The sequence below is a fragment of the Phoca vitulina genome, unplaced genomic scaffold, assembly GCF_004348235.1.
Source record: "Phoca vitulina isolate PV1807 unplaced genomic scaffold, GSC_HSeal_1.0 scaffold110, whole genome shotgun sequence".
NCBI classification, from domain to species: Eukaryota; Metazoa; Chordata; class Mammalia; order Carnivora; family Phocidae; genus Phoca; species Phoca vitulina.
In genome coordinates this window covers 1,579,498-1,592,950 of record NW_022589813.1, presented here as the reverse complement: position 1 = coordinate 1,592,950, position 13,453 = coordinate 1,579,498, and the positions used below count along the sequence as shown (strand labels likewise).

Here is a 13,453-nt window from a genome sequence, read left to right as displayed (position 1 = left end):
AAAAAAAAAAAAAAAAAAAATCCAGTTTGTCTGATATAAGTAAGGCTCTTCCTGCTTTCTTTTGACATCCATTAGCATGATAAATGGTTCTCCATCCCCTCACTTTCAGTCTGCAGGTGTCTTTAGGGCTAAAACGAATCTCTTGTAGGCAGCATACAGATGGGTCTTGTTTTTTATCCATTCTGATAGCCTATGTCTTTTGATTAGAGCATTTAGTCCATTTACATTCTGAGTAATTATTGATAGATATGAATTTGGTGCCATTTTCTTACTTGTTTTTTCATTGTTTCTGGAGATTTTCTCTGTTCCTTTCTCGTCTTTGTCACTTTGGGTCTCTCCTTTGCACTCAAAGAGTACTCTTTAATATTTCTTGCAGAGCTGGTTTAGTGGTCACGAGCTCCTTAATTTTCATTTGTCTGGGAGACTATTTACCTCTCCTTCTATTCTGAATGACAGCCTTGCTGGAAAGAGTATTCTTGGTTGCTGATTTGTCCATTACATGTTGAATATATCGAGCCACTCCCTTCTGGTTTGCCAAGTTTCTGTTGAGAAATCTGCAGCTAGCCTTATGGGTTTTCCCTTGTAAGTTAGGGACTTCTTTTGTCTTGCTGCTTTTAGGATTTTTTCTTTATCACTATAGTTTGCAAATTTAATTATAATATGTCTTAGTGTTGGCCTGCTATTATTGATTTAATGGGCGTTCTCTGTGCCTCTTGGATTTGGATATCTGCCTCCTTCCCCAGATTAGGTAAGTTTTCAGCTATTATTTTCTCAAATAAATTTTCTGCCCCCTTTTCTCTCTCTTCTTCTTCTGGGACTCCTATAATAGAAAAGTTATTATGTTTGATGGAGTCACTGAGTTCCCTAAGCAAGACCCTGCTTTTGATTCTCTGGGATATATATCTAAGAGTGGAATTGTTAGATTATATAGTAATTCTACCTGAAATTTTTTTGAGGAGCTGCCACACTGTTTTTCATAGAAGCTGTACCATTTTACATACCCACTGGTGATGCACAAGGATTCCAATTTGTCTTAATTTTGTTTTCACAGATTACCCTGAGTCTCAGGTATCCTCAGGGTTCCATATCATAGTTTGAAAGCAGTACTACAAAGTCAGAGAAAATTTAATAGTAATTGTGTTAGATATTTAAAAATTCCTCAGAGTTGTATCCTTTTGCACTTTGACCAGGATTGTGTAAAAGTGTCATTTTCCTCATAGTCCTGTCAACACAGTATGTTGTCAAACTCCTGTATTTAACTAAACTAGTAGGTAAAAATATTATTTCAGTGAAGTTTTAACTTACATTACTCTTACTATGAGTGGGGTTGAGCATTTAAGAATCGTTGGAGTTCACTTTTCTTTTTTTTTAAGATTTTATTTTTAAAGTAATCTCTATGCCCAATATGGGGCTTGAACTCATAACCCCAAGATCAAGAGTCACATGCTCTACCGACTGAACCAGCCAGGAGCCCCTGAGTTCACTTGTCTGTAAACTGTCCATTCATATAACTTGCCCACTTGTATATTTGGTTGTGTCTCTTTATTCTTGATTTCAAGGAGCTCTTTTTATGTTGGGACTATTAACTCTTATGCTGTCATAGGAATTGAATATCTTCCCTCAGTTGTCACTAGTTTCTTTATTTTGTTTATGGCATTGTCAATGTGGTGGTTTTTTGATGTTTATGTAACTAATTTATTAAATCATTTCTTTTATGGATTCAGGATTCTTGAGTCATGGTAGTAAAGACCTTCCTCATTATTCTAAGGAGGTATAACTTTCAAAGAAAAGCCAGAAATCTAAATTTTTATCTGAAAAATTTCAATTTTAAAATGTTGACTTATTATTATTTTTCAATATTTTATTTATTTATTTAAAAGAGAGCGCTTGTGCAAGTGCCCACCCACAAGCAGTAAGAGGGACAGAGGGAGAAGCAGGCTCCCCACTGAGCAGGGAATCTGATACGGGGCTCGATCCCAGGACCCTGGGATCATGACCTGAGCCAAAGGCAAACACTTAACTGACTGAGCCACCCAGGTGCCCCTACTATTATTATTTTTTAAGAGTGCCTGCACCATGGGCCATCTTCACCTAGAGGCCCAGCATTTGTGATCTGCACATCAAGGTTGTATCATGGTGCTGGGACCTCAGGCCAACATCATGGTATGACTCCCTTTGAGCACCATGCTCCACCTCTTCATTCATCTTCCATGCTCTAGAATGGTGCGCAGAACTTCAGGCGAAGGCAATGGTGGAATTGGCAATGAATGGGGTGGAATTCCAGAAGTCCAGGGAGGGAAATTTCCATGTTGCTTTCTTTCTCTGATATCTCATGATGGAGCCCTTTTGAACAATCCCTGCCTAGTGGCCACCCTGTTTATACACCCCTAATGACAAGGACACATAATTTTCTGAGAAGACTGACTCAGTCTTTGGTCAGTGCTGACTTTCTCTTACTAAACTCCAATCTACTTTCTCTATGACCACAGCTCCCTTTTCCTTATTTTACCCTGGGAGGTCACAAGAGAGCATGTATATAGGCAAACTGTGTGTCAGCTGCCAGGGCTGGGGTGGGGAAGTGTTCCAGGTCAACCCACCCAGCACCAGCCCCCGAGAGCTCCTTTCTGCCAAGCCCATGCTCTCTTGCTCCTACCCATGCTGCCTTCATGGAAGATGGACATTTTCATAGCTCATCATAGTACTTGACACATAAGTGCTCAATGAATACTTACGGAATGAATGGATGAATTAATGAACTTTGTTCAACTTTGTGCCCCTTTTCCACCCCATTACCTTCTCCATGCCAGCCCAGTGATCTATCACATCACTAGCGAAGTTAAATTTGGCAGGGACCTCCTGGTGACCCCACTGCAGGGATGCCAGTTGCTTGGTATGAAGGTGGACAGTGCGACCAGACATCTGGGTCCCCCATCGGATGCAAACCTGCTGGAGTTTCCGCAGCCAATGCATGGTCAGACCTGTGAAGCAAAGAGGTCACAGTGGTGAGTCTTTCTGGTATAGACTACTCTAGGTCAGCTGCTTAAGGAGACTCATCGCAACCTTACAGGGTTCTTCCAGAAAGGAATTTGTGGTGGTTATGAGTGAATTGGCACTCAGCATTCAGTCCTGTTTCCCTCTGGTGTGCCATTCTCCAAAAGCACAACACCCAGTCTAAATCCTCTCTCTCCAGCCCTTCTGACAGTCCTATAAACACCCAATTTCATGCAATAAATACCTTTATGTTTAAAATACTGTGGTGTGGTAGATTAAATTGCTTTTTCCAACAATTGCCTCCTCCCTATAGTAGGATTATGTGTTCCCATTCATTTTCACGTGACTTGTCCAGTGCATTCTGGGGAAGAGGATGTATCCACTTCTCATTGGCTTTAGCTTGGTTTGTGGGATATGCTTTGGTCGATGAGATGTGAATGGATGAGATTGTGTAGTTGGTCAGGAACTCTTGCATTTCTGCTTTCTATTATGAGAGTAACATATCCCAGATAGGTGCTGTACCTTCAGCCTGGGTCCCTGGATGATAGCACATGTAGAGCTGAGCTGAGCCCTAACAGCCACAGCCAACACACAGGCCCATGAGAAAAAATATGTATGGGTATAAGCTTCTGAGGTATTTGGGATGTTTGTTACTATAGTATATGCTGACTAATACAAACAGTGTCTATTTCCTTCAACTGAATCTTAACTGAGATATCTCTTTTTCCAGGCAAAGAAAAATTTAATTTGGGGAGTGAAACATTCATTACAGGTATACCTCAAAGCAATAAAGCACTTTACTAATAATATAAAGGATCTGTTATTTACCCAACTTATTAATAATCATAAATAAGCAAGTCTCTATTATCCATTAGTCTCTCAGGTGGCTATCTAAACCAGTGACATTAAAACTTTTTAATTAACTGAGGTATCTTGAATACTATGCACCTAGCACATGGGGCCTATACCTAGAATCACTTTAGAAATTACAACTGTTATAATTATTGTTTTCATCTATGGTTTGGCTCCAGGGCAAGTAGTTCCAAGGCTATGTAAGCTGGTGTCTGAGTTCCAACATGTGTACCTTGATGGGGGGTGCAGAATTTAACTCTAGGACCTTTGATTCAAGGAATCTGGCTAGGAGTCCGCCAATGGCTGAATTCCCATCCCCACTTTCTAGGCGGCAGCAGCCAGAATACTCAAGGTCTCTAAACACTTGTGTCTCCTCTCCTATTTTCTATACAAACAAGTGAAGATACCCTTACCAGCTCCTAGGCAGGAATAGTTATTGCTTTTGTACCTTCTGGTCCCTCTCTCTTTCCTTGGCTGGCTCTTGCTCATCCTTCTGGACTCACCTCCTCAGACAGGCCTCCTTTCCTGCCATCCAACTCCCACCCCCTTTGACTGCCCTTCTCCCAGCCACCTCAGTCCCTCCCTTTGCTGTGCTAAAGACACTTTTCCTTTGCCCAGTGCTGCCTCCTCACTAAGACTGGCCCTTTCAAGGTTCCTAGGGATTGCAGATTGCTTTTCCCTGGAGATTTTCACTCTCCTCCATAGCCCTGACTTCTAGAGATCAGTTAGTGACCCATCAGTCCACCATTCCTGATAATAGTGCTCACCTGCCAAGTCCTTTGGGAAGTTTCTCTGGGTATCTCTTGGTCCACCCTCCTCCTGAGAAGACAGCTCCTGAATCCCTACCACCTTTGGGAGGAAGGCAGCTAATCAAGAAGATAACTCCAGAGTCCCTGTGGTCTTCATGGAGAGCAGAACTAATCATTAACTGTGGACGACTCCAGGGCCTTACCTGGGGTGATGGCAATCCTCCCTGCTGTGTTTATGGAATGCACGGCCCCAGAGCCTTGGCAGGCATCAGGGACAGTTCTTTTAATCCAGGGGGCAAAGAGGAGATTTATGCCCAGGACTGACAGCAAGTTCTAGCTCCAACTAGGGAGAGAGAAACAGAGCTCCCATGGGCTTGATGTACTTTCTTTCAGCTCCTTTCACCCTTTCTTCACCTTCTCTTGATGATTTGCCTCATCTCCTTTATCCACACTCACTCCATACAAGATCTCACCCAGTATGGTAGCTTGGACCCCAAATGCCTTGCTGATTACCCTCACATGTGTCTCCAGCCTGGATCTCTCTGTTGCATCCCAGTCTGCTTGACTTCTCCCCTTGGAGATCCATCATGCATTTTAAACATACTTTGCCCAAAGCTGAGCACCTAATATTCTCTGTCTCTGCAAATTATCCCACTCCACCTATATTGTCTTGCCCAAGTCGATGAATATTAGCTCTTCTGCAGTTCTGTTTGGGTCATAGGGTCAGAAAAACAAAGACCTTCCCAGGTCATCGAGGGGTTAAGATGAAAGCCCAGAGTGGAACAATACTTCCTTAAGGTCACATAGCAAATCAATCCCAGACCCAGGCCTAGAACCCTAATCCAGTAGAATGGCTCTCACCTGCCGAAGCTGCTGACTGGCAGTGGATCCTCAGACCCTGAGACAAGAGCTGGAAAGCAGAGGGCTCTTATCCTCTGAGACAAGCTGTTTTCCAGAAACACTCACCTAAGAGAAAAAATATTGCAGCTGAATAAGAGACTTCTGACATTACAGGTCACCTCAGATCTTGTATCCTCCCAGATGGAGAGAGTGCCCCAATGCCACAGAGCTTGCCTGTCTGCTCTCACTCTGGCCATTATGCACCCCAAGGATCCACTCTTAAAGAGTTAGTCCTTTGAGGTGCTGACCATCAGTGGTTCATATGCTAAAAGGGTCCCCATGACCAGCAGGTACTGGGGCTCCCTAAATGCAGAGGTCTCTGTTGGAGACATGAGCTTTGGAAATGGACAAGATTAGGGTGCCAGTTACCTGGCAATGACTAATCACTGAGGGCACAAAGTAACAGAGACCCACATCAGGAGACATTTGAGGAAGCCAGAGGGCTTAAAGACACTAGAAGCCATGATCCAAGGTGAGAGTCTGGGGAGATATACCTAGAGAGGATACTAGAAGCAATTTGGTCCCTTTTTATGCTTTTCTCTGGGCAACCTAGAAATGATATGGCTCGAAAAACCTGCTGATGTTGAGCAGCCATCATGTCCTGGGGAGAATTCCTCAACTACCCCGGGAAAATTCACAGGATTCTACCACCTAGCCCCTCTGGCCCTGAAAGTATCTGTCCCTTCTTAAATATCCCTGCAATAGCTATTCCTAAATATCTCAGAATCACACTGTCATGAGTCTCTTAATTTTCTTCCAGGAAGTTCTCCCCAGTGTCTGCCCTAAACACCTCTTGCTGTTGCTGTTCTGTGCCCTCTCACCACCTACCTACAATGGGGCTTCAGAGCACTAGGAACAGGAAATCAGCTGGACAACCCTTTCCCTTCTGTCCAGTCACTTCTTTTATCTTGATCACTTTGCCACAGAGGGGAGGAAAACAGAACCCCAGCACAAAGAGACCTAAATCCTGCAGAACTAGGTACCTGAGTTGCTGGCCCTCTCTAAGGCTCTGTTAAAGGACTTTAAGAAATAGTTGTGTATGATAATGTGCTGCAGATCACAGTAGGAAATACTTACCAGAGGCTTAACTGCTTACTGGGAGTACCTGAGATCTCATTTGAAAACTGTAATGTTAATAATTTCCTAACGGTGAACCAGTGTCTCATGTTGATGACAGCGTCTTTTTCTTGAAACAAGTTGCCAAGGGCTAAAAATAAAACAGCCAAAAATGAAAGAGGAGGAGGAGGAGGAGGAGGAGGAGGAGGAGGCGGAGGAGGAGGAGGAAAGAAGAAATAGTTGTATCTGCTTGGGAAAGGGAGATGATGTTTTTCGAAGGAATCTGGTGGCAAGAAATAAGGATTTACCTCCTGGTTGGTTCCTAGGAATCTCAGGCTCTCTCCTGGTCTACGAGGAGTCCCGAATGACCAGCTATTCTTCTTGTTGCATCCTTTCTTGAACGCCTATTAGAGACATCAAAGCTGTTCACCTCTGCTTCATTTACTTCCCTGGTTTAGGGCAGGGGTACCAACTTTACCCCATCCCATCCATTCCTGTTGCTACTCTCCCTGCCTTACACAGCTCTCTTCTGAAGTCTGTTTGTGCTTTCTCCTGCACCAGTGACTCCCTCTTCCCTGTAAAAATACCCTCTGGTTCTTCAGCTCCAGTGGTTAGCAACCTCTTTATCCATGACTATACAGTACAGCTATATAGAAGCTATAGAAGTTCATGGTTAAGGACTGAGAACCTGAAGTCTGTTTGGGTTTGAATTTGGCTTCCCCTGCTACTGAGCTGTGTGCTCTTGAAGAAGTTGTTAATCCTGCCCCAAATTTCAATCTTCTTACTTGAAAATGGGGATAGTCCTAGGAGACCATTTAGACGTGTGAGGATTGAACTTGATGGTGCACATCAAACACTCAGCACATAAAGCTGTTTAGGATACCTCTGGTAGGGAGCGCTAGAAACTGGTCACCTCAGTTGCTTCTGGAGAGAGGAGCCAGTTTGACTTAAACAGATCAAAGTGGGTTTTATTATTAACTCCTTCAAATTAAATTTTTACTTATGAAAGAGGACTTCAACCTTCTTTCCAGCTTACCTTTTAACTCAGACAAAAGACCTTGTGGGCAAAGCATCCCCTGACTGAACGGAAACTACCCCCTCAAGCAATAATAACTGCCCTGATGTACGAAGACCCTGCGTGACTGACTTCAAGGCAATGATCTACCTGACCTTTACTGCCCGCCCTGCCTATACTCACTGAACTTTGTCCCACATTTTCCTTATATAAGCCTGGAAATATTTTCAACACTTTGGAGACTGTCTTTGAGATGCTAGTCTGCTGTCTTCCCGGTGTTGGCCTCACTGAAATAAATTCCTTTCTCATTCACCACCACTCATCTCTCTGCCTTTGGATTTTGTCAGCAGTGAGTGGCTGAACCTGGTCTGTTTGGGACCCCCAGAGCCAGGTGCCCTTGCACACCTTTGCCCTAGCTACACTGATTTTTTTTTTTCAAAAAATTAATACGTAAAAGTTTCAAAAAATTAATACGTAAAAGTTTTTCTTAAAAAATGCACTCATATAGGGCGCCTGGGTGGCTCAGTTGGTTAAGCGACTGCCTTCGGCTCAGGTCATGATCCGGGAGTCCCGGGATCGAGTCCCGCATCGGGCTCCCTGCTCGGCAGGGAGTCTGCTTCTCCCTCTGACCCTCCTCCCTCTCATGCTCTCTGTCTCTCATTCCCTCTCTCTCAAATAAATAAATAAAATCTTTAAAAAAAAAATGGACTCATATAGTAAAACACTCAGCAAATTATAGCAAGGCTAGAATGGGATACTTGGAGAACAGTCTTTGGACTCCACACACCTGCATGGATGGAGGGTCTGGGAGTCACTGACCATTCCTATTGATCACCTGGTTGCAGCAGATTTGGGGAATGAGGGTTGTGGTCTTGGAATCGTAATTAGGGTCCACAAATTGAAGGAAGCTCAAGAAAAAGTAATTCATTCTCCCAGAAATAGGGGCAAAAGAACCAACAGACCTGTTTGGTTTGGAAGTTCTGGAGCCAAGTTCCTTTAGATAAGCCACGGAATACCATATTCCCTGGAAATATCTGGTTTTGCCAATTAGTCAACAGATATTTACTGACTGCTGTTCTCAGATGGTCACAAAGGTGACTGATACAGATCTCTCCCAGTTTGGAGGCGAGATAGCTAATGACATGGAAAATGATGATGTTCATTTTAGATGCTGTTCAGGTTAGGTCAGAGGTCAAATCATGTCACACCTCTACTCAGTACCTACCAGTGAATCCCGGATCATGCAAAAGAAATGCCCAAGTGTTTACCACAGTATCCAAGTTCCTGCATGGTCTTCACACACGTTCCTGTCCTCTCTGGCTTGATGTCCTGTCCATTTACCACACCCTCCCACATCCAGGCCCAATGGCACACCCTGCCTCAGGATTACTGCACCTGCTGTTTCTTCTCAGACCACTCTCCCCCAGGTATCTATGGATAACCCCCTCTCCTCCTTCAAATCTTTGCCAAAGATTTTTCTCACCTTCTCAGTGAACTTACCTTCACCACCTACTTCAAAGAGCAATCCACCCCTGAAGTGGTTCTCTTTTCCCTCCCCGACCCCTATGCAGTATTACTTTTTCTTGAAAACTCATCACTTTCTAACATATTATAGAATTTACTTATTCATTATTTTTTGCCTCCGTATTCTTCCATTAGAATCTAAAATGCACGAGGAAGGAGATCTTTGCCTGTTTTGGAGGTGATTCAGCTCGAGAACTTAGAACTGTATCTAGCATACAGTAGGTACTCTGTAAACATTACAGTGAATGAATAAGGACTACAAAGACAAACACAGATTGCAGAAGTAGGAAAAAACACCAAACACACCCTGGATGAGGCTGGGCTGGGGAAGAGGAGCCAGCTCTAAGCTGAATTTCAGTTTAGATTTAGATTGGACTAAACATTTTAATGCCTGAAAATGAGGTATGAGAAGGAATAAAATGATAAGGAATATGTCCAAGGGCATGCAGCCCTTTGGGTGAGGAAGAGAGAGTGGACATAGTGGGTCTGAATATCAGTGGCAGGAGGAAAAAAATACAAAGCTATTGTCTGACTGTAGGCCATCAGGCCCAGCCTACTCAGCAACTCCATTATTTCTGCTACCATATGGTTAGGCAGGGTATCCTGGGATCCCTCAAAAAGATCCCTATGATGGGCAGCAATGAAAGCTTTGCAAGAGAAATGACTTAAAAGCTGAGCCTTAGTACTGTTGAGCCCTCAGGCCAGGAAGAGGCAAAGTGGGTGAACAAAGGGACCACTTCCTTACACCATACACAAAAATAAATTCAAAATGGATTAAAGACCTAAATGTGAAACCTGAAACCATAAAAATCCTAGAAGGGAACACAGGTAGTAACCTCTTTGACATCAGCTGTTGTAACTTTTTTCTAGATATGTCTCTCCCAGCAAAAGCAAAAGTAACTATTGGGATTACATCAAAATAAAAAGCTTCTGCACAGCAAAGGAAACAATCAACAAAATTAAAAGAGAACCTACTGAATGGGAGAAGATATTTGCAAATGACATATCAAAAAAAGGGTTATTATAAAAAATACGTAAATACCTTAAACAAATCAAACCCAAAAAACAAATAATCCAATTAAAAATGGGCATAAGACATGAACAGACATTTCTCCAAAGAAAACACACAGATGGCCAACAGACACACGCAAAGATGCTCATCATCACTTATCATCAGGGAAATGCAAATCAAAACTGCAATGAGATACCACCTCACACCAGTCAGAACAGCTAAAATCAGCAACACAAGAAACAACAGGTGTTGGTGAGGATGTGGAGAAAAAGGAAAAGGAACCTTCCTACACTGTTGGTGGGAATGCAAACTGGTACAGCCACTGTGGAAAACAGTATGGAGTTTCCTCAAAACATTAAAAATAGAATTACCTTAGGAACCAGCAATCACACTACTGGGTATTTACCCAAAGAATACAACAACGCTAATTCAAAGCAGTATGATAGCAGCATTGTTTACAATAGCCAAGATATGGAAGCACCCCAAGTGTCCATGGCTAGATGAATGGATAAAGAAGATGCGGTACAGATATACAATAGAATATTATTCCATAAAAACGAATGAAATCTTGCCATTTGCAAGGACACAGCTAGAGCTAAAAAGTATCATGCTAAGTGAAATAAGTCAGTCAGAGAAAAGACCACATGACTACACTCACATGTGGAATTTAAGAAACAAAACAAGCAAAGGAAAAAAGAGAGAGAGAAATAAACCAAGAAACACATTCTTAACTACAGAGAACACATTGATGGTTACCAGAGGGAAGGTCGGTGGGGGGATGGGTTAAACAGGTGATGGGGATTAAGAAGGACACTTGTGGTAATGAGCACCAGGTGCTGTATGCAAGTGTTGAATCACTATATTGTACACTTGAAAGGAATACAACACTGCACATTAACTACCTGGAATTAAATAAAAACCTACAAAAAAGGAAAAGGAATGGGGTGAAGGGTGTGAGAAGGAGAAAGAGATGGGAACCTGGAGAAGGTGGGCAGGGGTCTTGGCAGAGACTGGAGAGGGATGGAGACCCAGGGCGGGGCTGCTATGCAAGACATCCCCAGCTTCAGTCTTTCCAACTGTTAAGTGGAGATTCTAATACTTTCTTCTCAGGATTTGAGTGAGAAATTGGTTGGATCTGTTTTCCCCAACGTGGGTTTTGCAAGGTGATTTTGGTTGAGCAGCATTCACATTCACGGTTCTTTTGGTGTGCATTGGGGGGAAAAAATGAACAGAACTCCAGACTCATTCCATATATATATATATATATATATATATATATATATAGCTTAGGGCAAAGATGCTTTCTTTTAAAAGTGAGTTGATTTATAGCACAGATGGTATGTGGAGAGAGTCACAATCCCAAAGGCAGCATGGGAGTGAGTGAAGGCGGGGAATAACAGAGTGAGAGGACCTCAGCAGAGCATGTAGTACAATGCCAGGCATGGAATACATTGTCAAGAGAGGGATGGTAACAGTTCTTGTCAGCACTTCCAGGGCTGGGGCTGCTGGTGGGGAAGTGTGGATTAGTAGTGCCTGGCTCCCAACTGTTCAGCTGCAGCTGGGAGTTCAGCCTTTTTCCTTTTGGAGCTGAGCTGGGCTGGGCTGAGGCAACTGTGGAGAGCTGGCTTGGGGTGGGGAGGTTGGCCAAGTGCATCAGTGGAGTGGGGAGAGGGCTTGAGGGAAAATTGGGGGAGGGTGGACAGGGAGGGCTGGGGGTGGGTGGGCCTCCCCACCCCCACTCCCACCCTTCATCACCCTTGGCTTATGCTGACTGAAGTCTGGACAAAGGCCAGGGTAGGGAGCTCTGATTATAGCTGGAGAAGAACAGACAGGTTCAGCCCAGGGGCTAAGAGGAGGAGAGGCAAGGGATCATCTGCCTTGCATCTAAGATTAAGTCTAAGAGAAGGGAGCAATGTAACCACAATGACATGGTGATGGCAGGGGCCACTTCCCCCGGGGGCATTTCCATCCAAGCCCCGGGCTTTCAAGGAACTGACATTTTGGGGGGCTCATTAGGAATTCCCGCAGCGTCTGATGCACAACTCCAAACCCCAGTCCAAGAGCACTAAAGAGGTTTCAGAGTCAGGCCTATGGGGTCTGGGCTAAATACCAAAGCCCTCTGAATTTCCACTTTTAACATAAAGAAAATTTACTCCGGGCACCTGGGTGGCTCAGTCGTTAAGCGTCTGCCTTCGGCTCAGGTCATGATCCCAGAGTCCTGGGATGAAGGCCCACATCGGGCTCCCTGCTCAGCGGGAAGCCTGCTTCTCCCTCTCCCACTCCCCCTGCTTGTGTTCCCTCTCTCACTGTGTCTCTGTCAAATAAATAAATAAAATCTTTAAAAAAAAAAAAAAAAGAAAATTTACTCAGCCCAGGAAGGCCACAAAGACAAAAGACTTAAAGAACAACTAAATCATTTTGAGAAGTTTTTTTTTTTCTTTTTAAGGGCTATTGAAACTTTAAGGATCATTTCTCTGCCATAAACCTTCAGTGGCTCCCTAGCACTCATTGAAGACAAAATTCCTAAACCCAGTCATTCTGAACTACAAATTGCTTAACCCCTTTGTTCTGCCTGTAAAATGAGAATGTCATCAGTACCTGTTCAACAAGATAGTTGAGAGTTAAAATATTTAGAACTGTGCCTGACTGTAGCTGGTGCTGAGTGTGCTGTTCTTAGAAATACAAACCTGTTTCTCCCCCCATCAGGGCCTTTGCACACGCTGTATCCTTTGTTCAGAATGCTGGGCCCCAATCTCTTTACTTAGTTTACTTCCACTTTTCTTTCAATCCCAGTTCACCAGGGACTTCCTTATGAAAGGCTGTGCTTTTACCTTGAGTCCCCCCAGTCTTGGTCAGTCCAACTTTAACTAAATTCTTTCCTTCATGGCATTTATCACAGTGGTACATTATTTGCCTTACTCTTTGATGAATAACATCAGCCTCCCCACTCAACTGTAAACTCCACAAGGGTAGTGTCATGGGCTGAATCGTGTCCCCCCAAATTCATATGCTTAAGTCCTAATCCCCAGTACCTCAAAATATGGTTGTATTTGGAGACGGATCCTTCAAAGAGGTGATTAAGTTACAATGAGGTCATCAGGCCCTCATCCAATCTGACTGGTGTTCTTATAAGAAGAGGAGATCAGGAGACAGACATATACAGAGGGAAGATCATGTGAGGACACAGGAGAAGACAGCCGTCTACAAACCAAAGAGAGAAGCCTCAGAATTAAACTAACCCTGCTGACACCTTGATCTTGGACTTCCAACGTCCAGAACCAAGGAAAGAAGGAAGGAAGGAAAGAAGGAAGGAAGGAAGGAAGGAAGGAAGGAAGGAAGGAAGGAAGGAAGGAA

General features: G+C 43.6%; 1 protein-coding gene across 1 annotated transcript in view; it reads right to left on the bottom strand.

The window, feature by feature from the left end:
- The window catches only part of LOC116628060 (acyl-coenzyme A synthetase ACSM2B, mitochondrial-like), a 38,331-nt gene extending 35,361 nt beyond the window's left edge, over positions 1–2,970 (bottom strand). The window contains exon 1 of the mRNA XM_032398122.1: positions 2,794–2,970. Coding sequence (XP_032254013.1) covers positions 2,794–2,970 — 177 coding nt within the window. The remainder of the gene's footprint in view (positions 1–2,793) is intronic.
- Positions 2,971–13,453: the final 10,483 nt, after the last annotated feature.